Source organism: Staurois parvus, unplaced genomic scaffold (assembly GCF_062004578.1).
Source record: "Staurois parvus isolate SC_StPar_1 unplaced genomic scaffold, SC_StPar_1.0 ptg000012l, whole genome shotgun sequence".
NCBI lineage: Eukaryota > Metazoa > Chordata > Amphibia > Anura > Ranidae > Staurois > Staurois parvus.
In genome coordinates this window covers 8612845-8638710 of record NW_028317808.1, presented here as the reverse complement: position 1 = coordinate 8638710, position 25866 = coordinate 8612845, and the positions used below count along the sequence as shown (strand labels likewise).

The window sequence follows — 25866 nt, the reverse complement described above, 5'->3', positions numbered from 1 at the left end:
AGTTTATCGCCATCAACCCAAATTCAAACCCTGCCAGACCATTTGCATGGAAACTTATTACGGTTTCTGAATTTGAAGTGTTTTTGGGCCTAACCCTCAACATGGGCTGCTGCCATGGCCAGGCATAAATATGAGAATATAATGCGTTTTATGCATTTCAACGTGCCAGATATCAGGTCAAGATGTATAAGACCTGTGAAAGGGCAATAGGATATACATATAGGTTTTGGGTTTATGAGGGAAAAGAGCCCCCTGGACGCCCAGACTACATGGGGAGCAGAGGCAGGATAGTTTGGGACTTGGTGTCATCCTTTTTCCATATGTGGTACCACTTATACCTGGACAATTTTTATTCAAGCGTGCCACTATTTAGGCATTTGAACAATCTTGGAATTGGCACATGTGGCACCGTGCAACTTAATCTCCGGGGCTTCCCCCAACTGCTTGCAAATCCCGTCTTAGAAAGGAGGAAAAAGCCGGCTTGAGAAATGAGGAATTTCTCACAGTGAAGTGGAAGGACAAACGGGATGTTTTCGTCCTGTCTTCCATTTACGCAGACATGACCATCCAAATTGCCACAGCAGCTGGTGCTGTTGAGAAGTCTCTCTGTGTCCACAACTATAACCTTAACATGGGAAGGGTGGACTTCAACGACCAGATGATGAAGCCGTACTGAGTTTCCTGAAAAGTCAGATGCTGGTACAAAAAAAGTGTCTGTTAATGTATTTCAATTGGCTCTATATAATGCTTTTTTGTTTTACAAATCAACTGGACGTAGTAGATCCATCCTAAAATTCCAGGAAGAGATCATCACGGCCCTTTTGCATTCAGAATGTGCTATGGCCCAAAGGACACCCACAAAAGATGTCGTGTCTGTAGCAGACATGGAATTAGGCATGACCCACGTTTTTTTTGGCCATTCTGTCCTGGCCAACCTGGTCTTTGCTTCAAGTACTGCTTCTGTTGATACCACACACTAGTGGAGTATTAGTATAGGGTACAGCATGGCACAGTTCAGGGCACATATTTGCACAGGGTTTAAAAAGATGGTAGGTAGTCAGGAAACTGGCTATCGCATTTTGAGAGACCCTACAATCTGGTTAAGTTAAAATTTAAAAAAAACCCCATAAAAACGAAAAAGTAAAAGTACGAAAAAAAAAATAAAAAATGTGAAAAACCAAAAATAGTTGTAGTTTTTTTGTTGTTGTCGAGTTACTGTTCTATTGTTACGGTTTCACTGTTTTATTGTTAACCATTGCTGTTTTCTTTGAAGGAATGCCATTCAGCTCCAGCACCGACCTGTTTATTCTGACAGCAACAGGGTCTTGCTCTCAGAATATACGTAACTGTGTGCAGCTACAGTTAAAAAAAGAGCATATATGCCAAAGCATTTATTTCAATAAAAAAGTTATTTTATTGAGTTACTGTTTTATTGTTACTGTTTTATTTTTAACATTGCTGTTTTCTTTGCAGCAATGCCATTCAGCTGCAGCACTGACCTGTTTATTCTGACAGCAACAGAGTCTTGCTCTAAGAATATACATAAGTAAGTGTGTGCAGCGCTGTTGGATTTGATTTTTTTTATCTGCAGGTAAAAAAGAGCATATATGCCGAAGCATGGAGGCCTGGGGTGGCCAGTGGGTGGATAGCCCCTATGCTTTGGTGTATATATATTTAAAAAACAAAATTTGGCAGAGACTTCTTTATCCACATTAACCAATGTGAATAGAGGAATCTATTAGAGGGCTGAACGACCAAAAAAAAAAAAGAACATTTCATGTTACATGGTTTACATTCCTAGATTGTAAGCTCCAAGGAGCAGGGCCCTCGAACCCCTCGTGTATTGCATTGTATTGTTATTGTACTGTCTCATGTATTGTCTCCCATTGTAATGTACAGCACTGAGTGAACTGTTGGTGCTATATAAATACTGTATAATAATAATGTGTGCCCACCATTAGAAGTGGGTGGATGCAGGGCCATATATTCTAATGGTGGGCATACCACACGCTTTTTCTGGCAGAGATTTCTTCTCTTTTTTCCATTTAGCCTACAGGCTGCATACAAAAAAAAAAAACAACATAGAATATATACCCAACAAGGACCAGCGATATACTGGTACATCACTGGACTGAGTGGTTATACCAGGATGATGCCTGCAGCATCATCCTGGTATAACCGTGTTGCACTCCACTAATATATAAAATCGTGTTGCACTCCACTAATATATAGTGAAAGAGCACGCAATGAGAACGAATCACTGTGTGGACTTTTGAGATTTATTTATATTTTGTTTGGAAGGAATTTTTTATATAAAATATTTTTTTTTTTGCAATAAGTTTACACATTTATTAATGTTTCATGGAATGTGGAAATAAGCACAGATATATTGTAGGGTCACAAATGATATATATGTATATTGTTTAAGAGATTTGTTGATTACACTGGGCATAAGTACACATATTAATTTAATAATTTTCATTATTTATATATTAGTGGAACGCGACACAATTTTATAAAATTTGGATTCCAGGAAGTAAGTGCTACATAAATCATTTGCCTTTACTCAAGATGGCCACAGCCAAAAATGCTAGAGGGGTGTTGTTCAAAGAGAGGGGGGGATAGACACAAACTATACACAAGTAATTACCTGAAACCCCAGTTCAGTGGGACATCCTCACTCTCGAGTACATCATGCAAACTTCCTTTAGGGCAATATTCTGTGATAATAGCAACATTAGGAACTTCAACGCAACCACCAATAAATTTGCAAAGATTCGGGTGATCAAGATCCCTATAAAAGATGAGGCGATGCAATTTGAATTAAAAAAAAAAAATTTAATTACTAGACTTTTTTTTATCAAAAATGAAACACAAGCATATTTTTATTGCTTTCTGTCAGATTCAAGCTGTGATTGGGCACTGTGAGCAGCACATACTATTTTCACTTTAGAAACTTTCAGCGTAGCCCACTTTAATGACAGCCTCCTCCAGCCAGATAAAAAGGTTTTATGCTAACATAATGGCAAATTGCAGTATTAGGTTCCATAAGCAAAAAAAAATCACTGCACGCACAAAACACAGAATTACATAACACATCTAAAACTATTTCTATTCTAGCACTGGAACACAGCATACATTTACCGAATTTGCTTTACTTCTCTCCGTATAGTTTTGGAAAGGGTAAATGTCTTCTTTGGGATTTTCTTAATAGCCACTATCCTGCCATCGCTACAAAAGGAGAATAGTGATTTTCATTGTTTTGTTTTCTCTTACTGAGATTTTCACTTATACAAGCACTCAGCAGTACATTTCTTGTAGCAACTGCCAAGCAATCTCACCGCAGTCTACCATCAGATTACCTAGAGAAATTTAACTTTTATCATTCTAAAGTTGGGAAGATTTTTGCTCATCTTTTAACTATCAGACATCCAAAAGGAAAGACCTGTTTAAAAGCTTATCATTCTTTTATCTGTTTAAAAAGATATATTGTTCAGGCACAAAAACCTAGAACATTTGTACTACTTTAGTTAGAAATGTCACAGTCTTCACTACTGCACAGGTTCCATTTATTGTTGTCCCTTTTTTTCTCTTTGATAGATTTTTCCACCTGTCCCTTCCGTAAAAAAAGTCAGGTCAGCCTTTACTTTGTCTTTAATTACCAGAACCTACACTAGGTTCTTCCCCTGTAGTTTCTGTAAACTCCAGGTGAGGAATTCACTAAAGTATTTATGACAATTTTTTGGCCAGTAGGTCCCACTAAGTCTATCCCCACTTAATTCAGGCAGGCATTTGTGCCAGTTTCTGTAATAGTACTGATACATGCCAAAAATTCTTACTACTGCCACTTTAAGAGGCTGTTGCTATAGATTTTTAAACAATTATCATTACTTTGCAGATTAGGAAATTGCAGTAACTAAGATCAACTCTAAACTGGCATACAGGGAGAGGCTAATGCTCATAATATAGCATGTCTTTGCTGGGAAGCTGTCATAATTGTGACAGTTTTCCACACAGTGCTAGACTCCTGGCCCCATTTAGCCGATGACTGGGATATTCCGTGGCTGAAAGCTAATGAAATGAAATCGTGAAATTTTGGCATTGATATTGAAAATATGACTGATCATGCCATCCTTATTTAACTGCTTCCCGCCCACCCGCAATGTACTGCGGATGGGTGGTAGCTGCAGGCACAGTGACTTATCTGTACGTTGCTTTGCTCTCCGGGGATTTAAAGTGCGTTCTCATTCGTTGTAGGAGGTGTATGTCAGCAGGTTTTGGCCAGTGATTTTGGCCGGGACTCTGCCAATCTCGTACAGCGAATGGAGATGCAGAGCTGTGCCTCTATTTGTACATACAGGCACAGGATCTAGCTGGTTCTTCTCTCGCTGGAACCATTTTGTTCCAGAGAGAGAAGAAAGACATCACATTTGAGTAAAAGCTCCCACACACGTTAGATAGAGACATTTTAACCCATTGATTGACACATTTAACCCTTTGATTACCCCCTGCCACCCTGCCAGTGCCATTAGTACAGTGTCAGTGTACAGTATTTTTCACTGATTACTGTGTTAGTGCCACTAGCGATGCCAGATAGCGTCAGGGTCAGTTAGGGGTCAGTTAGGGGCGTTCCTCCCAGCTAGGGTCAGCTAGCGTTAGATTGCCCGTACACTATCACACTCACTCTATAGGTCGCTGATCACTGTCATTACTAGTATAGTGTTTGTACGGATTAATATATTGATCACGAACAAAACTATACCAGTGCCCCCTTAGTATTAGTGTCCCAAAAAACTTAGTGTTAGCAGGATCATCCCCGTTTGCTGCCACCACTTACTTTTAGCCCCAACGCTCCCCCCCATCCCTAACAAGAAGTGCAGTGTCAGTATAATTTCTGATCACTGTCACCTGTAATACATTGCAGACAAAACTGCAGTGTTCACAGAATCAGGCCCGATCTGTGTTAGCACTTGCCTGTAAATTTTTTTTGTAGCGGTTCAAGCAGTCCCTGATAGCCAGGTGATCTTTTCCCCATGAGTCGCACTAGGTACCTGTAAATTTAGAGTCCAAAATGTCCAACGAAAGACACACTAGTGAAGAGGCCTACAGGATTCTGAGCATGTCAGGTGAGAACGAAGTTGAAGACTCCTTGACACAATCAGCCTCAGAATACGAACCTGTAGACAGCAGCAGCACCCTGACACATAGCTCAGATGGCGGAAAAGAGGTCTCTATTAAGATAAGGCATACCCGACCCCATGAAGCTGAAGTGCTAGGGTTGCATGACTTGTCTCAGATGCAGCAGAGTGCCAGTACTAGTGCCGCACTACCTTTTGGTGAACTGGCGAGCACCAGCGGCCTAGTACATCCTGGTCTTTTTTATACCAGTACTGCAGTATCATATGGTGATGTGGTGAGTCCCATAAGTGCAGTACAAGCTGGTGCGGTGGCGAGCACAAGTAGTGTCCCTCAGCCACCAAGAATTCAAACACAAGCCCATAGTGTCCTTCTGGACGTGCTTGCAAATCCTGATTGGCAGCTCACAGATTCTGCAGCACCCGTACTTACTCCATTCACTGCCCAACCTGGAATTCAGGTGGAAACAGCAAATTTAACTCCCCTTGATTTTATGGAGCTGTTTTTCACAGAAGATTTGTACAATTTGATTGTGGACCAAAGCAATTTATATGCTCAACAATATACTGTATAACCGCAAACCCAAATTCAAACCTTACCAGACCATTTACATGGAAACCCATTACGGTTTCTGAATTTAAAACTTTTTTGGGCCTAACCCTCAACATGGGCATTACAAAAAAGAATGTGTTGCGGTCGTATTGGTCCACAGCCCGTGTTCTCTGCTGCCATGACCAGGCATAGATATGAGACGATAACGCGCTTCATGCATTTCCGTGATAACACACTCATCCTCGGGGTGACCCTGAACATGACAGGCTCTACAAAATTTGGCCCCTCATAAACCACCTCACTGAGAAATTTGCAGATGTGCATACACCCCAGCAAAACATCTGCATGGATGAGTCCCTCATTCACTTTACTGGCAGCCTTGCATTCAAACAGTACATCCCCAGCAAACGTGCCAGATATGGGGTCAAATTGTATAAGCTCTGTGAGAGGGCCACAGGCTATACGTACAAATTTAGGGTTTTTGAGGGAAGAGACAGCGAAGTAGAGCCCCCCCACTGCCCAGACTACATGGGGAGCAGTGGCAAGATAGTTTAGGACCTGGTGTCGTGTTTGTTCCATAAGGGGTACCACTTAGAGTTGTGTTCAAAATAATAGCAGTCAGAAATCACTAACCTGATTAATCACTGTTTTTGGTAGAAATTATATTTCTAGATGGCAAATAGCTTACTAGCAGGTGTAGAATAATAGAAATCCAACAGACCCAACAGTCATGACATGCATGCTGCTGATTCTGTGTAATTGAATCACTAATTGAAAGGGGCATGTTCAAAATAATAGCAGTGTGTTCTGTTAGTGAGGTCATTCATTCTTTGAAAAACAGGTGGCAATTATTGCCCTTATTTAAGGAAGGAAGGCAGCAAATGTTGTACATGCTGGTTACAGTGCATTTCTCTCTGAAATTCTGAGGAAAATGGGTCGTTCCAGAAATTGTTCAGAAAAACAGCGTACCTTGATTAAAAAGTTGATTGGAGAGGGGAAAACATATAAAGAAGTGCAGAAAATGATAGGCTGCTCAGCTAAAATGATAGAAAATGCTTTAAAATGGCAACCATAACCTGAAAGACGTGGAAGAAAGCGAAAAACTACCATTTGAATGGATAGAAGAATAGCCAAAATGGCAAGGACTCAGCCAACAATCAGCTCCAGGAAGATCAAAGAAGGTCTAAAGTTACCTGTGAGTACTGTTACAATTAGAAGACGCCTATCTGAAGCGAAGCTATCTGCAAGAAGTCCCCGCAAAGTCCCACTGTTGAAAAAAAGACGTGCTGAAGAGGTTACAATTTGCCAAAGAGCACATTGACTGGCCTAAAGAGAAATGGCGCAACATTTTGTGGACGGATGAAAGTAAGATTGTTCTTTTTGGGTCTAGTGGCCGGAGACAGTTTGTAGGATGACCCCCAAACACTGAATTCAAGGCACAGTACACTGTGAAGACAATGAAGCATGGTTGCGCAAGCAACATTATATGGGGATGTTTCTCATACTACAGTGTTGGGCCTATTTATCGCATACCAGGGATCATGGATCAGTTTGAATACATCAGAATTAGAGATGAGCGAATTATTCAAAAATTCGGTTCGGCTGATTCGCCGAATTCGCCGAATAAATTCGCTTCGAGCCAAATATATTCGCTGCGAATTTAACTTATAAAAAGGGTGTTTCTAGGCTTCAGAGAGCCTTTATATTAGTGCAGAACACTGTACCTTTAATTTAAATGCCCTTGGAGTCTGCTGGGGAAGAGAAATAATACTGTCAGTCAGTATGACATGCAGATGAGTGCCGTCGATCTTAGAATCACTGCACACTTCACTCATTTGGGCAGTCACGGGGCCAAAACCAGAGTGTGGAGCCACAGTGTGGCGGTGGAGGCAGCAGCAATGGGAGGCCATACAGCACCCTATGACAAAATGGAACCCACCAGCAGTGTGAGGAGACCTGAAAGTGGCACATGGCAGAGTGTGGCGATGGAGACAGCAGCAATGGGAGGCCGTACAGGGACCCATGACACACTCTGGACCAGGCAGCAGCATGAGGAGGCGGTACAGGGGCCCATGACAGATTACGGGCCTGGCAGCAGCATGAGGAGTCGGTACGGGGGCCCATGGCAGATTACGGGCCTGGCAGCAGCATGAGGAGGCGGTACAGGGGCCCATGGCAGAGTGGCGGAGCGTAAGCAGCTAAAATTGAAGGCCATACAGAGGCCTATGTTAAAAAGTCCCCCCAGCAGCAGCGTGGGGAGACGACTATCAAGAGTCCAATGGCAGAGTGGCGGAGCAGAAGCAGCTTCAATTGAAGGCCATACACAGGCCTAGGTTTAAAAGTCCCTCACAGTTAATTCCAATAACGAACTCTACTCCTCCGTGCAATCTACTTACGAGACCCTGGGCAGGTCTGGGTCCAATTTGTGGTAGAGACTGGTTTTGTTCAGCCATGCTTGAGCGAGTAATAACAGGTCTGTGCTGCCCTTTGGTGTCTGGCTTAATGCGCACAACACTGAAAGTCCCAGCGTTTGTCAACGATTTGCCGTTAAGTGATGCAAACCCGCTGAACCACGTTCATGAGGAGCCGGTACAGGGGGCCATGAATCAGTATGGACCTGGCAGCAGCGTGAGCAGACGACAGAGGCACATGGCGCAGGGTGGCGGTGTAGGCAGCATTATTCTGAAGCCATACACAGGCCTAGGTTAAAAAGCGGAAGCCGTCAGCAGCGTGAGCAGACGACAGAGACACATGGCGCAGGGTGGCGGTGGATGCAGCAGTATTCGGAAGCCAAACACAGGCCTCGGTTAAAAAGCGGAAGCCGTCAGCAGCGTGAGCAGACGACAGAGGCACATGGCGCAGGGTGGCGGTGGAGGCAGCAGCAATGGAAGGCCATACAGCACCCTATCACAAAATGGAACCCACCAACAGTGTAAGGAGACCTGAAAGTGGCACATGGCAGAGTCTGGCGATGAAGTCAGCAGCAATGGGAGGCCGTACAGGGACCCATGACACACTCTGGACCTGGCAGCAGCAAGAGGAGGCGGTACAGGGGCCCATGGCAGAGTGGCGAAGCGTAAGCAGCTTAAATTGAAGGCCATACAGAGGCCTATGTTAAAAAGTCCCCCCATCAGCAGTGTGGGGAGACGACTATCAAGAGTCCAATGGCAGAGTGGCGGAGCAGAAGCAGCTTCAATTGAAGGCCATACACAGGCCTAGGTTAAAAAGTCCCCCCAGCAGCAGTGTGGGGAGACGACTATCAAGAGTCCAATGGCTGAGTGGCGATCCGGGAAGTCAGCGTTGTGATTGCAGATGCAATGCAGAGATTCTATGAGGTGATGCCGTGGGTGCGAAGAAGATCATATACCGTCGTACTTCCATCCAAAAGACGGAACAACCTGCGAACCGGGAGCTTTATTGCCCTGACCCGCTGAGCAGCTTCTGGGATACCCAAGAGGCCCATGGCAGAGTGGCGGAGCGTAAGCAGCTTCAATTAAAGGCCATACAGAGGCCTATGTTAAAAAGTCCCCCCAGCAGCAGCGTGGGGAGACGACTATCAAGAGTCCAATGGCTGAGTGGCGATCCGGGAAGTCAGCGTTGTGATTGCAGATGCAATGCAGAAATTTTATGAGGTAATGCCGTGGGTGCGAAGAAGATCATATACCGTCGTACTTCCATCCATAAGACGGAACAACCTGCGAACCGGGAGCTTTATTGCCCTGACCCGCTGAGCAGCTTCTGGGATACCCAAGAGTTTGGCTTCTGTGGGGAATATGGTTGAAAACTGAAACTTAAAGGCATGTTGACGGAAGGGCACCAGTGTCAGTGCTCCGGAGGGAATATAGCTTCAAAGCTGACACTTAAAGGTATATTGACAGTCAGAGACCACAGGAAGTGGAGCTTGCGTCTTAAATCGACTGAATGTGGCAGACGTGAAACGTCTACGGGCCGTATATGAAACGGGTTGTTCCTCTTTCTGGAATAAGTGTTGGAAATGGCCACTCTTTTTGGTGTGGCGTTTTGTCTATTTAATTCCGATAACGGACTCTACTCCTCCGTGCAATCTAGTTACGAGACCCTGGGCAGGTCTGGGTCCAATTTGTGGTAGAGACTGGTTTTGTTCAGCCATGCTTGAGCGAGTAATAACAGGTCTGTGCTGCCCTTTGGTGTCTGGCTTAATGCGCACAACGCTTGCCGTTGGCTGGAAACTGTACGTTTCTGTCACTGGAATGCACTAATCACCCAAAAAATATTACCGCCAGCCAGCGTGTAAATGGATTTAACTCTTTGAACGTACAATAGTGGTTGTGAAGCAGAAAGTCAGTTTATTGTACACAATCGGTCAATTGCAGCTTGCCGTTGGCTGGAAACTGTACGTTTGTGTCACTGGAATGCACTAATCACCCAAAAAATATTACCGCCAGCCGGCGTGTAAATGGATTTAACTCTTTGAACGTACAATAGTGGTTGTGAAGCAGAAAGTCAGTTTATTTTGCACAATCGGCAAACTGCAGCACCAACTGTGCACGACAGCCACCAAAAAAAAAAGGGTGTATGTCACTTTAAATTTTCGATTCTTTGATAGCTGTGGCCCTAAGTAACGATTCTGTGTCCCTGAGTAACGATTCTGTGTCCCTGAGTAACGATTCTGTGGCCCTAAAGTCTCTGTGGCCCTAACTCTGTCCCTTAATACACACAGGTCTGTCTCTCTTGAATGACCGGAGGCTAATGGAGAATTCTAAGATGGCCGCGATTTATAGCTCCACCATTACACAGTGCTGGCTGGCTGCTGATTGGCTAATGCGATCACATGTCATGAATGCATTATGGGTCAGCGCGCCTTCCCAGAGATCCCCGCCCCATCTTCTCTGTCCATTTTCTCCGTCGCCACACATGTCGCCGCCATTTTTGGGAAAATTCGATTCGTGCATCCGAAGTTTGCTAATCTTCGGATTCGTCGCGAATAGAATTTTTCCAAATCTTCGGAACGAATTCCACTTCGTCATGTTCGATTCGCTCATCTCTAATCAGAATACTTGAAGAGGTCATGCTGCCTTATGCTGAAGAGGAAATGACCTTGAAATGGGTGTTCCAACAAGACAACAACCCCAAACACACCAGTAAACGTGCAACATCTTGGTTCCAGACCAACAAGATTGACAATATGGAGTGGCCAGCCCAATCCCCGGATCTTAATCCAATAGAAAACATGTGGGGTGACATCAAAAATGCAGTTTTTGAGGCAAAATCAAGAAATAGAGAAGAACTGTGGAATGTAGTCCAATCATCCTGGGCTGGAATACCTGTTCACAGGTGCCAGAAGTTGGTTGACTCCATGCAACACAGATGTACAGCAGTTCTCAGAAACAGTGCTTATACAACAAAATATTCATTAAGTGATTCAAAGGAAAGCAAAATCTTCTAACATTTTTCAGTTTATATAGTGAATGTTTGAGTTTGTAAAGAAGAATACAAACACTGCTATTTTTTTGAACAGTCTAATATTCACTTTTCTTCAATTTTTTTTAGAGGAACAACACAAATTTGATCTATTTTTCTTCATGTTTTGATTTGGAATAGAATGTGTAGTGTTCCCAATGCATTTGTGTGTATGGAAATAAAAGCTATTAGAAGGATTTTGAGCTTTATTCACTTTTTTCAACACACTGCTATTATTTTGAACACAACTGTGTATGTGGACAATTTGTATACAAGCGTGCCACTATTTAGACATTTGTACAATCTTGAAATTGGCTCATGTGGCACTGTGCGAGCTAATCTCCCACAATGGCTTGTAAATACCGGACTTAGAAAGGGGGAGAAAGCCTGCTTGAGGAATGATGAATTGCTTGCAGTGAAGTGGAAGGACAAATGGGATGTTTTCATCCTGTCCTCCATTCACACAGACGTGATAGTCCAAATTAACACGGTATCTGGCGTTGTTAAGAAACCCCTCTGTGTCCACGACTTAACATGGGAGGGGTGGACTTCAACAACCAAATGATGAATCCATACCTAGTTTCCTGGAAAGCTCAACACTGGTACAGAAAGGTGTCTATTTATTTATTTCAATTGGCTATATATAAAGCTTTTGTAATTTACAAAGCAACTGGACGCAATGGATCCTTCCTGAAATTCCAGGAAGAGATCATCATGTCAATTTTGTATCCAGAAGGTGCTGTGGCCCAATCCTCAAATCCACACACTTTTTCTGGCCGAGATTTCTTCTTTTTTTCATTCAGCCCACAGGCTGCACAAAAAAAAGAAAAAAAAAAAAAACATAGCATATACACCTTACAAGGACCAGCAACGTACTGGTATATCACTGAACTTTGAGTGCAGTTGGTGTTTCTGCCAGCTGGCCATAGAGCTGATTGGAGACCGGAATGGTGCCAATCATCTCTATAGTCTAAGAAATTGGAAGCACAGTGGCTAAATGGTTAGCACTTCCGCCTGGCAGTACTAGGGTCGTCGGTTCAAATCCCAACCACGGCACCACCTGCCTGGAGTTTGTATGCTCTCCCTGTGCCTGCGTGGGTTTCCTCCAGGTACTCCGGTTTCTTCCCACACTCCAAAGACATGCTGGTAGGTTAATTGGATCCTGTCTAAATTGGCCCTAGTATGTGTATGTATTAATGTGAGTTAGGGACCTTAGATTGTACACCCCTTGAGGGTTAGGGGCTGATGTAAATGTACAATATATATGTAAAGCGCTGTGTAAATAAATAAATAAAAATTGATGGTGCTATATAAGTACCTGCAATAAATAAATAAAATACATTTCATCGCTTTAGTTTTGTAGGATGTAAACAGCGCCATTTGGAAATTGGGAAAGCATCTGATCACACTGATTTTAGTGATATTAGATAATGTAAGCGCAGAGGAGATATCAAGAGTCTGATAGACCCCAGATTTCTCAAAAAAGAATATATGACAATGCCCATTGAAGTTATAGGGGATATTCGCATTCCCTGTTATAGCATTAAAAGTGTTAAAACAAAACGAAAGGGACAGTGTAAAAATAATTAACAAAATCAAATAAAAAAAATAGCACCCTTGCCCCCCTGGGCACACCTGCATACGCGAGCGTTGACCCTGTGCCAGTTTGTAAACAGCGGTTGCACCATGCATGTGAGGTATCGCCGCGAATGTCAGATTGAGGGAAGTAATTCTAGCACTAGACCTCCTCTGTAAATCTAAAATAGTATCTTATGAAGGTTTTTAAAGCAGTGCCTATGGATATTAAAAATGTATGCAGTTTGTCGCCATTGCATGGGGCATGCGCAGTTTTAAAGCATGTCATGTTTTGTATCTATTTACTCGGCATACCATCATCTTCTATATTTTACTAAATAATTGGCCAATATATTGTGTTTTTGTGCATTAAAAAAAATTTGCATTTGAAAAATCGCTTCGTGAGTACTATGTGACATAAAAAATTGCAGCACCCACCATTTTATTCATTAGAGTGTCTGCATTAAATATATATATATATAATGTTTGGGGGGTTCAAAGTAATTTCCTAGCAAAAAATACTGACTTTTTTCATGTGAACAAAAAGTGTCAGTTTTTTTTTTTTTTTACACAAAATTGTCACTTAAATGATTTGTTGCTCACACATGCCATGGTTATATGTGGAATTACTCCTCAAAATACATTCTGCGTCTTCTCCCGAGTATGGGGGTACCACATATGAGAGACGTTTTGGCAGTCTAGCCAAGTACAGGATCCAAAATCCAATAAGCACCTTCAGGCTTTTAAATGGCTTTATTTCCTCACTACAGTTCCTGACTACCTATCACAGTTTTGGAGGCCCTGAAATGCCAGGAGAGCACCCCCCCCCCCCCAAATGACCCCTTTTTGGAAAGTAGACACCCCTAGTAATTTGATAAGCATGCTGAGTATCTTGCATATCGTTTGTTGTCACACGTTTTTGGACAATGAAAAAAGAAAACAAAAACATTTTTTAGATTTCAAAACCTTGTGAGAAAATAATAGATCTGTAAAATACAACATGCCTCTCTTTAAATTCCCTGGGGTGTCTGCTTTCCAAAACGTGGTCATTTGGGGGGTTTGGTGCTATCCTGGCATTTCAGGGCCTCCAAAACTGTGATAGGTATTGAGGAAGTGAAATGAGAAAGTTACGCACCTTCAGGCTTTCAAAGTAGTTATTGGATTTCAGGCTCCTGTATGTGGCTAGGCTCCCAAAAGGTCTCACACATGTGGTATCCCCATATTCAGTAGAAGTAGCAGAATGCATTTTGGGGTGTAATTCCACATATACCCATGGCTTGTGTGAGAAATATATAATTTAAGTGACAAATGTTTGTCATTTTTCAAAAGCCTTGTGGGGAAAAAAAAAAAAAAATCATCCATGGATTCAATATGCCTCTATAGGCAGTCAAAAGCTGTGTAAATTCCAATATCTATACCAGGGGTGGGCAAACTTTTTGACTTGAGGGCCGCAATGGGTTCATATATTGGACCCGGGGGCCGGACCAAGAGTAGATGAATGATGTGTATGTGTCATCCATAGTAAGTATAGTAATATTCCCCCATAGTAAGCATAGTAATTAATCCCCCATATAGTAATTCATCCCCCATAGTAATTCATCCCCCATATAGTAATTCATCCCCCATATAGCAATTCGTCCCCCATATAGCAATTCGTCCCCCATATAGCAATTCATCCCCCATATAGTAATTCATCCCCCATATAGTAATTCATCCCCCATAGTAATTCATCCCCCACATAGTAATTCATCCCCCATATAGTAATTCATCCCCCATATAGTAATTCATCCCCCATAGTAATTCATCCCCCACATAGTAATTCATCCCCCACATAGTAATTCATCCCCCATATTAATTCATCCCCCATATAGTAATTCATCCCCCATATAGTAAGTCCCCCATATAGTAAGTCCCCCATATAGTAATTCATTCCCCATATAGTAAGTCCCCCATATAGTAATTCATTCCCCATATAGTAAGTCCCCCATATAGTAATTCATTCCCCATAAAGTAAGTCCCCCATATAGTAATTCATTCCCCATAAAGTAAGTCCCCCATATAGTAATTCATTCCCCATAAAGTAAGTCCCCCATATAGTAATTCATTCCCCATATAGTAAGTCCCCCATATAGTAATTCATTCCCCATATAGTAAGTCCCCCATATAGTAATTCATTCCCCATATAGTAAGTCCCCCATATAGTAATTCATTCCCCATATAGTAAGACCCCCATATAGTAATTCATCCCCCATATAGTAAGTCCCCCATATAGTAATTCATTCCCCATATAGTAAGTCCTCCATATAGTAATTCATTCCCCATATAGTAAGTCCCCCATATAGTAATTCATTCCCCATATAGTAAGTCCCCCATATAGTAAGTCCCCCCTGTGTCAATTCACTTACCTTTGCTCCTCCGCGCGTTCCTCTCGTATTCCCGCGCCGTTCTGGTCTTCAGGGAGGACTGTGAGAGAAGAGTTCGTCACGCTGCCCCGCCTACATCCTGGCTGCCCCGCCTACATCCTGACAGCTGCAGAGTCCTGACGCCCGAGAGGAGGGAGGGGGCGGCCATCCTAGAGGGGGGGCGGCCATCCGAGAGGAGGGGAGGGGAGAGGAGGAGAGGAGGTCGCCCGCCCGCCCGAGAGGAGGGAGGGGAGCGGGCGCCCGGCACACAGGAGAGCCGCATCTATTGTAAAGAGCCGCGGCTTGCCGACCACTGGCCTTGCGGGAGCCTAGCTCCGCGGGCCGGATTAAAAGGTCCGCCGGGCCGTATACGGCCCGCGGGCCGTAGTTTGCCCATTGCTGATCTATACCATAGTTTGTAGATGCAATCAATATACACTTATTGAGATTTTTTTTTACCAAAAACATGTAGCAGAATACTTTTTGGCCTAAATTTATGACGAAATTTTAGTTTTTTTTCAAAATTGTTGGTCTTTTTTCATTTATAGCGTAAACAATAAAAGTGCACAGGTGATCAAATACCACCAAAAGAAAGTTCTATGTGTGCGAAAAAAGGACATTAATTTCATTTATTGACAGTATTGCATGACCGCGCAATTGTTAGTTAAACCAGTGCAGCGCTGTATAGCAAACAATGGCGTAAATTGCAGTATCTATATCATAGTTTGTAGACGCAGGAGAAATACAGGCTGCTCTGAAACAAAAAAATACGCCGTAGTTGTTTCAAGGAGCAAAATACAAGGATACTTGAACAAAAATTAGCTGCATGGTCGAGTTTCCAGAAAACACAAGAAAGCCCACTGAAGGGTGTCAAGGTGTTGTCAGGCATTGTGTAACCAGGCTTTTTTGTGGTATTGATATAGTAGTGGCTTCTTTTTGGCAACTCAACCATGCAGCTAATTTTTGTTCAAGTATCGTTTTATTGTGCTCCATGAAATAAAAGACAGTTTTTTGGTATGATCAGTCATATTTTCAATATCAATGCCAAAATTGTACAATTTCTGCCAGGGTATGCAAACTCCACAGCAGCAGCACCTGCTGGGTGGATACCAATAGGAAACGAAAACGTAAAGATCAAATTCTCCATCAGGTCCACCTTGCTTTTTGAGTGACTATGCACGACAGTGGACTCCATTGCTGTGAACCTTTTGGGGAACAAGTCAGTTGCCCATCAGGTCGCACCCACCCTACTACAAAATTCCTTGACCATGCTGGTCTGTGTGATGGATACAGTGGCTATAGAGATGGCACTCTATAATGCTGAGCTGCATTAGGCTTGCCACCTCATCCCTTTAAAACCAAACAAATATAAATTTAATGCAGATAAGGTTCTAAGTGAGTTTAATTAACACCTTAATCAGCCACAAAACCTGTGTAATGAATATGTGTTTGGTTTTAAAGGAATGAGTTGGAAAACCTAATGCAGGCCATACATGGGTTGAATTCCGAACTACTTTTCTTTAGAAAATCAGAAATTTTGTGCGTTTTGTAATCCAATGACGCCACCATTGATTTCAAAATTCAAACAACCAAGCCTTCAATTTCATCTCATGTTGTTACAGAAAATAATTTTTGTGGCCAAGAATTTTCTTTTCTTTCCAGGTCATAGCTCAGGCTCATTTCTTTTTCATTTATATTTCTTGCACAACTCTCCCATCATTGATCAAAATTCATTAGTTTTAAAAAAAAATTTCTAACATGCCCGATCACTCAAATTCGATGGTCACATGAAAATCAGCTGTTTCTGTGACCCACTAATGGTGCGAAATTAGAATGAAAATTCTTAGAAAAGATTTTCGAAAGAAAATTCTTTCGGAATTTAACCCATGTATGGCCGGCTTTAGCTGCATTGAGGACTGAATGTACAATAAGGACTCTGGCCTCAGTGCCACCTTCTAAGATGGATTCATGTACTTGTTCCAGGTACACAAATCTGTCACAAACGCAAACAATTTTGGTATGGAGGTGTGAGGGAACTCCAAAGAGTATCTGTGTTGCTTTTTATATATTCCCTTCACTTTTGTTCCATGTCTTTACTTCTTCCTGTTAACTGTGGTTTGTCTCCTAATTTTGTAATTTAGGCTGTATGCAGCATATGGAACTTCTTTAGCATTACTTAGGCTTGATACACTGTACAGCCCTTGTATAGCCACATGTGAAGTCCTAACTTTATTATAAGTTGCCTTTACACTTCAGTCTGAAGCTGCTGTCATTTTTTTTAAATTGTGAACAAAAAAAATCAATGAAATACGACAACCTGGAGGTGTTCTGTACAGAGATAGTGTACAAAAAAAACCTCAAAAATGTTTTTTCCTGTTCTGTACAGAAATGTAAAAAAAAAAATTGGACTGAGCAATTAGGTACGGGACCAAACAATCCCTCCGGTGCAATCTACAGACCAAGACAATAAATCACAACAGTAAACAGGATTCTGGTATATAGTGCACAATGAGAAACAAATAACCATAGGCATAATCAACCTGTAGTCAGACACCGATATATAATACAGCAAAGTGGAATATCAGATTCACAAACTGTAGAAGAGAAACAATGAAGAAGAAAGGAAGAAGAGCATAAAAGAGAGTAATGTAAAGGAGGGTCAGCCATGAACCCATTAGGGAAGGAGAGGTAACGAATCCTTGAATCCCAAGTACTGTTGAATTTTTAGGCATTATTATTAAGAATACAAATGAGCTTGTCATTATTCATAATCCAATTAAGTTTATTTTTTACATAATCAAGTGGTATTACCGATTGCTTCCAATATTCAGCTATTGTAATCCTTGCAGGCAGGAGAATGTAAAGAATCAGTTTGACCGATTTCTTGGGGATACCCGAGGGCAAATTCTGCAAAAAGGGCTACCTCTGGGGACCTATGGACATTCACTCCTGTCACTGAGTAAAGAAAATTAAATCTGCGGATCCAAAATCTAGTTACCACAGGACATTGCAACCAAATATGGCACATAGTTCTCTCCCACCCACAATGCCAAAAACAGCAAGGTGACATGGTCGGGTACATTTTTGTAAGGTGTGTAGGGACCAGGTACCAGCGCAGAAGCGTTTTATAATTAGATTCAATATTAATGGAAATCGTGGACAAAGCATAAACCATATCCTGCCAATCAGTTAGTTCTATAGAGATATTCAAGTCCCTTTCCCACTGAATCATGTAATGAAGCTTGGTTTTTGGATCAATAAGGGAAGTATATATAGTAGATATGCAACCTTTTAACATACCAGAAGCTCAACAAGAGAGTTTGAGAGAGGTAGAATAAGTGTTAAAGGTTCCGTTAATGGTGCTTACCTCGAAAATATTGTGAAGAGTATGGGCGAATCCCATCTAAATAGTCCCCGATACGTAGAAAGCCCTTATTAATCCACCACTGAAATAAAGATGGCACAAGCCCAGGTACAAATTCAGGTTTACAAAAAACAGGAGCTAAGGAGGTATGGGGGAAAGATAAGGATTTTCGGATGCATAGATTATCCCATACTGCTAAAGAATAAGATAATTTAGGGCATAAAATGGGAGGACGCAGTCGATTGGGAAGCCACATAAGAGAGCCGATAGCATAAGGACGACAAAATAGGGCTTCAATACTAACCCACTGGGGTTTAGGACCCTTGGCTGTAGTGTAGGAGAGCTGCATTATCTGGGCCGCATGAAAATAGACCAAGAGGTTGAGAATAGTGTTGAATTATTAATCCGGTGACGTTTATTACCCCACACAAATCGGGAGATTTGATTGTAATCACAGTAACCGCAATTAGTAATGTCCGAAAAAAATAGAGTAATCTTGGTAAATGCTACCGAACCAAGACAAGGGGAAGTCCGACCAGCTATGCAGATCTTCCTTGAGTCATTTAAAAATTGGGGGATAATTGGCACATTATAATGTCGCAATAGAGTGTAAGATGGATCCCTAGATAAGGGAAAGAACGGGTAGCCCACTGAAAATCAAAATTGTCTCAATGGTTCTGTACCTCCGAAGAGGATAAAGTAATGTTGAGAGCAGTTTTAGAAGAGTTTAAAGTGAGTCCCAAAGCCAGAGAAAATTGATGAAGCAAAGTCAACAAATTGGGCAAAGATGTTCGGGGATTGGAAACATACATAAGAACATCATCAGCAAACAGGGCACATTTGTGGTCTTGTCAGCCACATTGAATACCCGTGATGTCAGGGTGGGAACGAATAGTAATAGCAAGGGGCTCTATTGCCAGCGCAAAGAGTAAGGGGGAAAGTGGACAACCCTGTCTAGTACCCCATCTGATAAGAAGAGGAGCCGATTTATACCTGCGAATTGGAACCTGAGCCGAGGGATTACAATATAAAGCTCGTAGTAGGGAAATAAAGGTGAGCCAATCTCAAAGGCGCCCAATGTATGAAATAAGTAGTCCCAGGTCAATCAAATGCCTTGTGGAGATCCAGAGATAGCAGTAATATTTCCCTTGGTTGGGAATTATCCCAGTTAGATTTCACTGCAGATATCAATGCTAAAGTTTAACGGATCTGATCAAGAGTTTGACGTCCTTGAATAAACCCTGAGTGGTCATCATGAATGTAGTTTGCCAGAAAAAGTATTGAGTCGCAAGGCCAAAACCTAAGTAAGAATCTTTAGGTCGCAATTGATCAGAGAAATATGGTGGTAATTAATTACAGCAGTGGTAGCTTTGTTAAGCTTGAGAATGACACTAATATATGCTCTACTCTTATCGTGTAGCACTACACCCCCATCCCGTAGATGACTGAAGTAAAAAGCCATATGTGGAACCAAAAGATCTGAAAGGTTTTGTAATAAATAGGAGGAAAACCATCAGATCCTGGTGATTTATGAAGAGCTAAAGTTTTAACAGCTTTCTGGATTTCCTCACAAGTGGTAGGTTGGGGGGGTGTCAGGGCAACATAAGCAACAAAGATGAAGGAAGGGGGGAAGGGAAAAAAGCACAGGCAAGAAACCAAATGAGCTAACAGTGGTAGCTAATGTTCCATAGGGAACCACGGAGAAGCTACCACATGAAAAGTCCAAGGCACATCAATGGAGGGTTTGTCAAGTAGCTTGACGAGATGGTCTAATCTTCTTTAATGAGGCGGACCAGAGAGGCAAAAGTGGTGGAGGCGGAACCCTGGACCTTGACTGGTTGTGGGATGAATGACTATGGGAAATGAAGCCCAGCTGGAGTAAGATTTCTTCCCCTTCATGAAATGTAGAAAAAGTGTAGGGTTTATCATTGTAGGTAAATTGAAGCTGAAATGGATAAGCCCAACGATAGCTAATCTCCCCCTGTACCAAGGAAGAAAGTAATGGTTTGAAGGATCTTCTTTTATGGATGGTAGTTTGAGAGATATCCGCAAAGATTTAAATTTTGTGGCCAGCAAGTTACTTGTCTGGGTTTTCTCAAGCGTATTTTATGACCACTTCCTTAATCTGGAAGAAGTGTGGTTTGACAATAACATCTCCGGTCTGGGGGGAATCAGGGCCCTATGAATGCAATCAATTTCCATATGGAGGTCATCAGTCACTGGCACTGCAGATCGCATAAGTGACTGAGTAAGGGTAGTAAGATCTTTCACCAATTCCGTGAGTCCCCGGATATGGAAATTGTAGCAACCGGCACGGTTTTCCAGGTGGTCTATTTTACTGTAAGCTTTTTCCAGTCGGTCCTGCAACTCGGTAATCGTGAGAATTTTGAGTTACATTATGGACAGTTACGTCTACAATACTATCCACACATTGACCCAATTCCTGGAAATACGCCTTTAAATTCACCTCTAGCTTAGTAGTACCAGTTGCAAGAAAAAGTATGTGAACCCCTTGGGATTACATGGAGTTTTGCATGAATTGGGCATAAAATGTGCTCTGAACGTCATCTAAGTCACAACAATAGAAGAACACAGTCTGCTGAACATAATACTACACAAACATTAGATGTTGCCATGGTTTAATTGCACATAACATGTAAACATTCACAGTGCAGGGAGGAAAAAGTATGTGAACCTTTGGACTTAATAACTGGTTGACCCTCCTTTGGCAGCAATAACCTTAACCAAACGTTTCCTGTAGTCGCAGATCAGACCTGCACAACGATCTGGAGTAATTTTGGACCACTCCTCTTCACAAAACTGTTTCATTGTATCAATATTCTTGGGATGTCTGGTGTAAATCGCTCTCTTAAGGTCATGCCACAGCATTTCAATCGGGTTGAGGTCAGGACTCTGACTGGGCCACTCCAGAAGGCGTATTCTGTGCTGTTGCAGCCATTGATTTGTTGAATTACTTGTATGCTTTGGGTCATTGTCCTGTTGCATCACCCATCCTCTGTGGAGCTTCAGTTGGCGGACAGATGGTCGTACATTTTCCTGCAAAATGTCTTGATAAACTCTGGAATTCATTTTCCCATCAATGACAACTCCCTCCGCCATGTTTTACAGTGGGGATGAGGTTTTGATGTTGGTGTGCTGTGCCTTTTTTTCTCCACAGATAGTGTTGTGTGTTCTTCCCAAACAACTCAATCTTGGTTTCATCTGTCCACAGTATATTTTGCCAGTAGTGCTGTGGAACATCCAGGTGCTCTTTTGCAAACTTCAAACGTGCTGCAATATTCTTTTTGGACAGCAATGGCTTCCTCCGTGGTGTCCTCCCATGTACTCCATTCTTGTTTAATGTTTTCCTTATTGTAGATGTGTCAACAAAAATGTTAGCATGTGCCAGAGATTTCTGTAGGTCTTTAGCTGACACTCTGGGATTCTTCTTTACCTCATGCAGCATTCTGCGCTTTGCTCTTGCAGTCATTTTTACAGGATGACCACGCCTAGGGAGAGTAGCAACAGTGCTAAACTTTCTCCATTTGTAGACAGTCTGTCTTACCGTGGACACATGAACATCAAGGCTTTTGGAGATACTTTTGTAACCCTTTCCAGCTTAATGCAAGTCAACAATTCTTGATCGTAGGTCTTCTGAGAGCTCTTTTCTGTGAGGCATGGTTCACATCAGAGAGTGCTTCTTGAAACCAGTAAACCCAAAACAGGTGTGTGTTTTTTAAGGGCAGGACAGCTGTCAGCAACACATCCAATATCATCACACTGATTGGAGTCAAGGCTGGCTCACTCCTGGCTCCAATTAGCTCTGGGAGAAGTCATTAAGCTAGGGCCTCACATACTTTTTCCTCCCTGCACTGTGAATGTTTACATGTTATGTGCAATTAAACCATGGCAACATCTAATGTTTGTGTAGTATTATGTTCAGCAGACTGTGTTTTTCTATTGTTGTGACTTAGATGACGTTCAGAGCACATTTTATGCCCAATTCATGCAAAACTCCACGTAATCCCAAGGGATTCACATACTTTTTCTTGCAACTGTAGCCTTATCCAATTCCCACTGTAACAGATCAGCAAAGCGGGCAACAAGGACTGTGTCTCCCAAATACTGCGGTGGGATAGACAGAGGTGTTGGAGATCGCCCAGGACTAACCAGATCAGGGTCCACACCACTATTCTGACTGAGGAAAATATGAGCCATCTCCTTATCTAAAGCACAGGAAGTGTGGAAATCATGGCCTAAGGAGCAGGCAGAGGCCTTTGATGGAGATGCAGCAGGGCTAGAGGAGGGATGGGGGGATTGCTGAAGATCACTCACCCCCTAATTAGAAGCAGTAGTGCCCACATCACGGTCTTCAATGCAGGAGGTGCCAGCCTTGGTCCTCTGTGGAAGAGGTTTTTTTTGCAGGGAATTGCCTCCGCCTCCACCACTTTTGCCTCTTTTGTCCGCCTCACCATCGAAGAAGATTAGACCATCTTGTCAAGCTACTTGAGAATCCTCCATTGATGTGCCTTAGACTTTTTATGTGGTAGCCTCTCCGTGGTTCCCTACTTTCGCCTGACTGTGGGCTACTACCAGTAAATAGATACACACCCGTTTAGTGGAAAATACTCATTCTATTGATATGGGTTGGAATAAATGGAAAATGTAACATAAATGAGCACACACTAGATAGAATATGACACAGTCTGCTAGACAGAGTAATAACTCTGACAAATTGACCAAAAAAATAGGTTTTATACCACTAACCAGAATAAAAAGGGTAAACTAGTAAACCAGCAATAAACAATCTTAGTAAATAAATGCAGTATAAACAGTGGATACAGAATCTCTTAAGGAGGTTCCTCTAACAAAAAAAACAAAAAAAACACAAGGCCTCAGGGCAGCAACTGTTAGGGAAAGTCTACAGTTCTGACTCTTCAGCCGTCTAAACGGTGGGTCCTGTTGATGCGTGTTAAGGACACCAATAAAGCCTGCAGGCAGTATCAGAGCTGTAGTGTAGTTGGAAGGTAGTTACTAATGGCTCAGTCTCTAATGGTGGTAACAAGTAGCCCAGTAATTCCTAATGGCTAAGTTTCTAACAGTGGTAACAAGTAATGGTTCCAAGGCCCTCTCACCAGACCCAGCGACACAGCAGCAGTGGTCTCTCCGATTGGGTATCTGCTCACTCTGGGTTGCCCGTGAGGACTCTGGTAGGTAGCATCTTTGCTCACTACTCTGTACCCTCTGGCTGTCCTTCACATGGCTGTGGCGCCACTGAACAGGCTCTGTCTCTTAGGTGGAGTTTGCTTGACCATCCTGTCACACTCCTGTCACATCACTCTCCTGTCACACTCTCATCCTTTTTCCAGTATCTATTTCTCTCCTCATTGCTGCTAATTGGTCCATTGCTGCTGTTGCTAGGAGAAAGGGGGAATAGAGTCCACACACACAGTTCTCTCTTGTGGTTAAACTCTGCGATGCTGACCGGGAAGGGGGGTTCAGAGACCCGGCTATAGAGGATAGCTAATTCCAACCATTCACAGTGGGTAAAAGGGGAAGTAGCATCAGAAGGATGGCTTACAGAAGTTGAAGTGGCTAAATGGTTAGCACTTCTGCCTGGCAGTACTAGGGTCGCTGGTTCGCATCCCAACCACTGCACCACCTGTCTGGAGTTTGCATGTTCTCCCAGTGCTTGCGTGGGTTTCCTCCGGGTACTTCGGTTTCCTCCCACACTCCAAAGACACGCTGGTAGGTTAATTGGCTCCTGTCTAAATTGGCCCTAGTATGTATAAATGTAAGTTCAGATTGTACACCCCTTGAGGGTTAGGGACTGATGTGAATGTACAATAAATATGTAAAGTGCTGCGTAAATTGACGGTGCTATATAAGTCCCTGCAATAAATAAATAATCTAGAGTCCTTTTAGAGCAGGGGTGTTGTCAAGGCTCCGGGTATGACCAGAGGTGTGTGGACTGACACGGAAACGCAGGCTTCAGGTATAGAGTCAATTTATTTACAAGACAATTTATTAAAAGACTAAACAACACAAACGCAGTGCAAGGTAAACATAACACAGTGCAAACAACCCAACCTCCAACAGATAACCATATATACAAATCAAACATAGTCGGGCAGGCCAGGTAGGTAGCAAACAGGCAAACAGGGTACCAGGAGCGAGCGGAAGAGTGGTCAGGAATAGCCGAGGTCAGGACAGGCGGAGTTCGTTCAGAGTCAGGATCAAAGCAGAATCAGGATCAGGCAGGAAGCAGGCAGGAAGCAGACAGGATGCAGGTACAGGGGCTCATGGGAAACATACACCAAGGCACTGATCACAGGCCTGGTTCTGCTTAAAGACACCTCCTGCAATCAGCCTCAGGTGATGGCCTGATTGCAGGAGTGAGATTCTGGCTGCTGAGAGCACCCACTGGCCAGCCTTGGTACTGCAGCCCACAAGGCAGGTGAGTCCCACCACCATTGGCGAGTCCATTCCTGACAGGTGTCAAACTGGCGGCCCTCCAGCTGTTGCGAAATGACAGGTCCCATTATGCCTCCGCCTTTGGGAGTCATGCTTGTAACTGTCAATCTTGCAATGCCTCATGGGACTTGTAGTTTGCCAACAACTGGAGGGCCGCCAGTTTGACACCTGTGTTTTAGAGCATTGATATGTTCCCCCATCATGTAGTATATTAAAGATTACATCAGGACGGTCATGATGTCTAAAACTGTGCATTCTGGCTGGCCATGGCATACAAAAGAATTGCATAAAAAATATTTCCTTTACTGAAGACTTCACAAAAGATAAGAGATTAAAGGCCCAGCCTGAACTTTTTAGTGGTGGAGAGAGTAGTTAAAGGTTAGAAATTGATTGTATCTCTGTTGGGGAGATTTCCTTTCTTTTCTGTCCTTGTGATGCCCTATGACCCCCTGACACACAGTGTGGAAGGTAGGGGAGATATACCTAACAGGGAGATGTACAGCAGTAAAAACTTTACAAAGGATCGCCCTTCTCACTCCACTAAAATATGATTTATTACCATTTGTGTCTCTGTTGGACTCTCATGTCCTGTTATTCCTTGTCCTGACAAGAAGTATACCGGGTTAAGTAATTACGATAAACTAACATACACTAGGGACTACTCTCAAAATATTTCTATTTAATAAATGCCATATAGCGGCTGAGAGACTGAACCACAACAACCTGCGTTTGTTATAGCACGGTGAGACTAGGTCATTATCTGCACGGAAAAAGACAACTCTCTCTGCACTGATTTCAACCCCATTTTATTGTGTATTTGGCATGACGGTATAGGGTAAAACAAATGTTAAAGATGAAAACAATAGGCAGTTATTTCAGATATGTATTTTGTATGGGTTTGCATGCTGGAGCCAAGTCTTACAT

General features: G+C 42.7%; 1 protein-coding gene across 1 annotated transcript in view; it reads right to left on the bottom strand.

Annotated features, from left to right (window-relative positions):
* LOC149473686 (atrial natriuretic peptide receptor 1-like) overlaps nucleotides 1–25866 on the bottom strand; it is a 206497-nt gene that overhangs the window by 122316 nt on the left and 58315 nt on the right. The window contains exons 10-11 of the mRNA XM_089674786.1: nucleotides 3145–3231; nucleotides 2651–2794 (exon numbers count right to left, since the gene is read on the bottom strand). Coding sequence (XP_089530912.1) covers nucleotides 2651–2794; nucleotides 3145–3231 — 231 coding nt within the window. The remainder of the gene's footprint in view (nucleotides 1–2650; nucleotides 2795–3144; nucleotides 3232–25866) is intronic.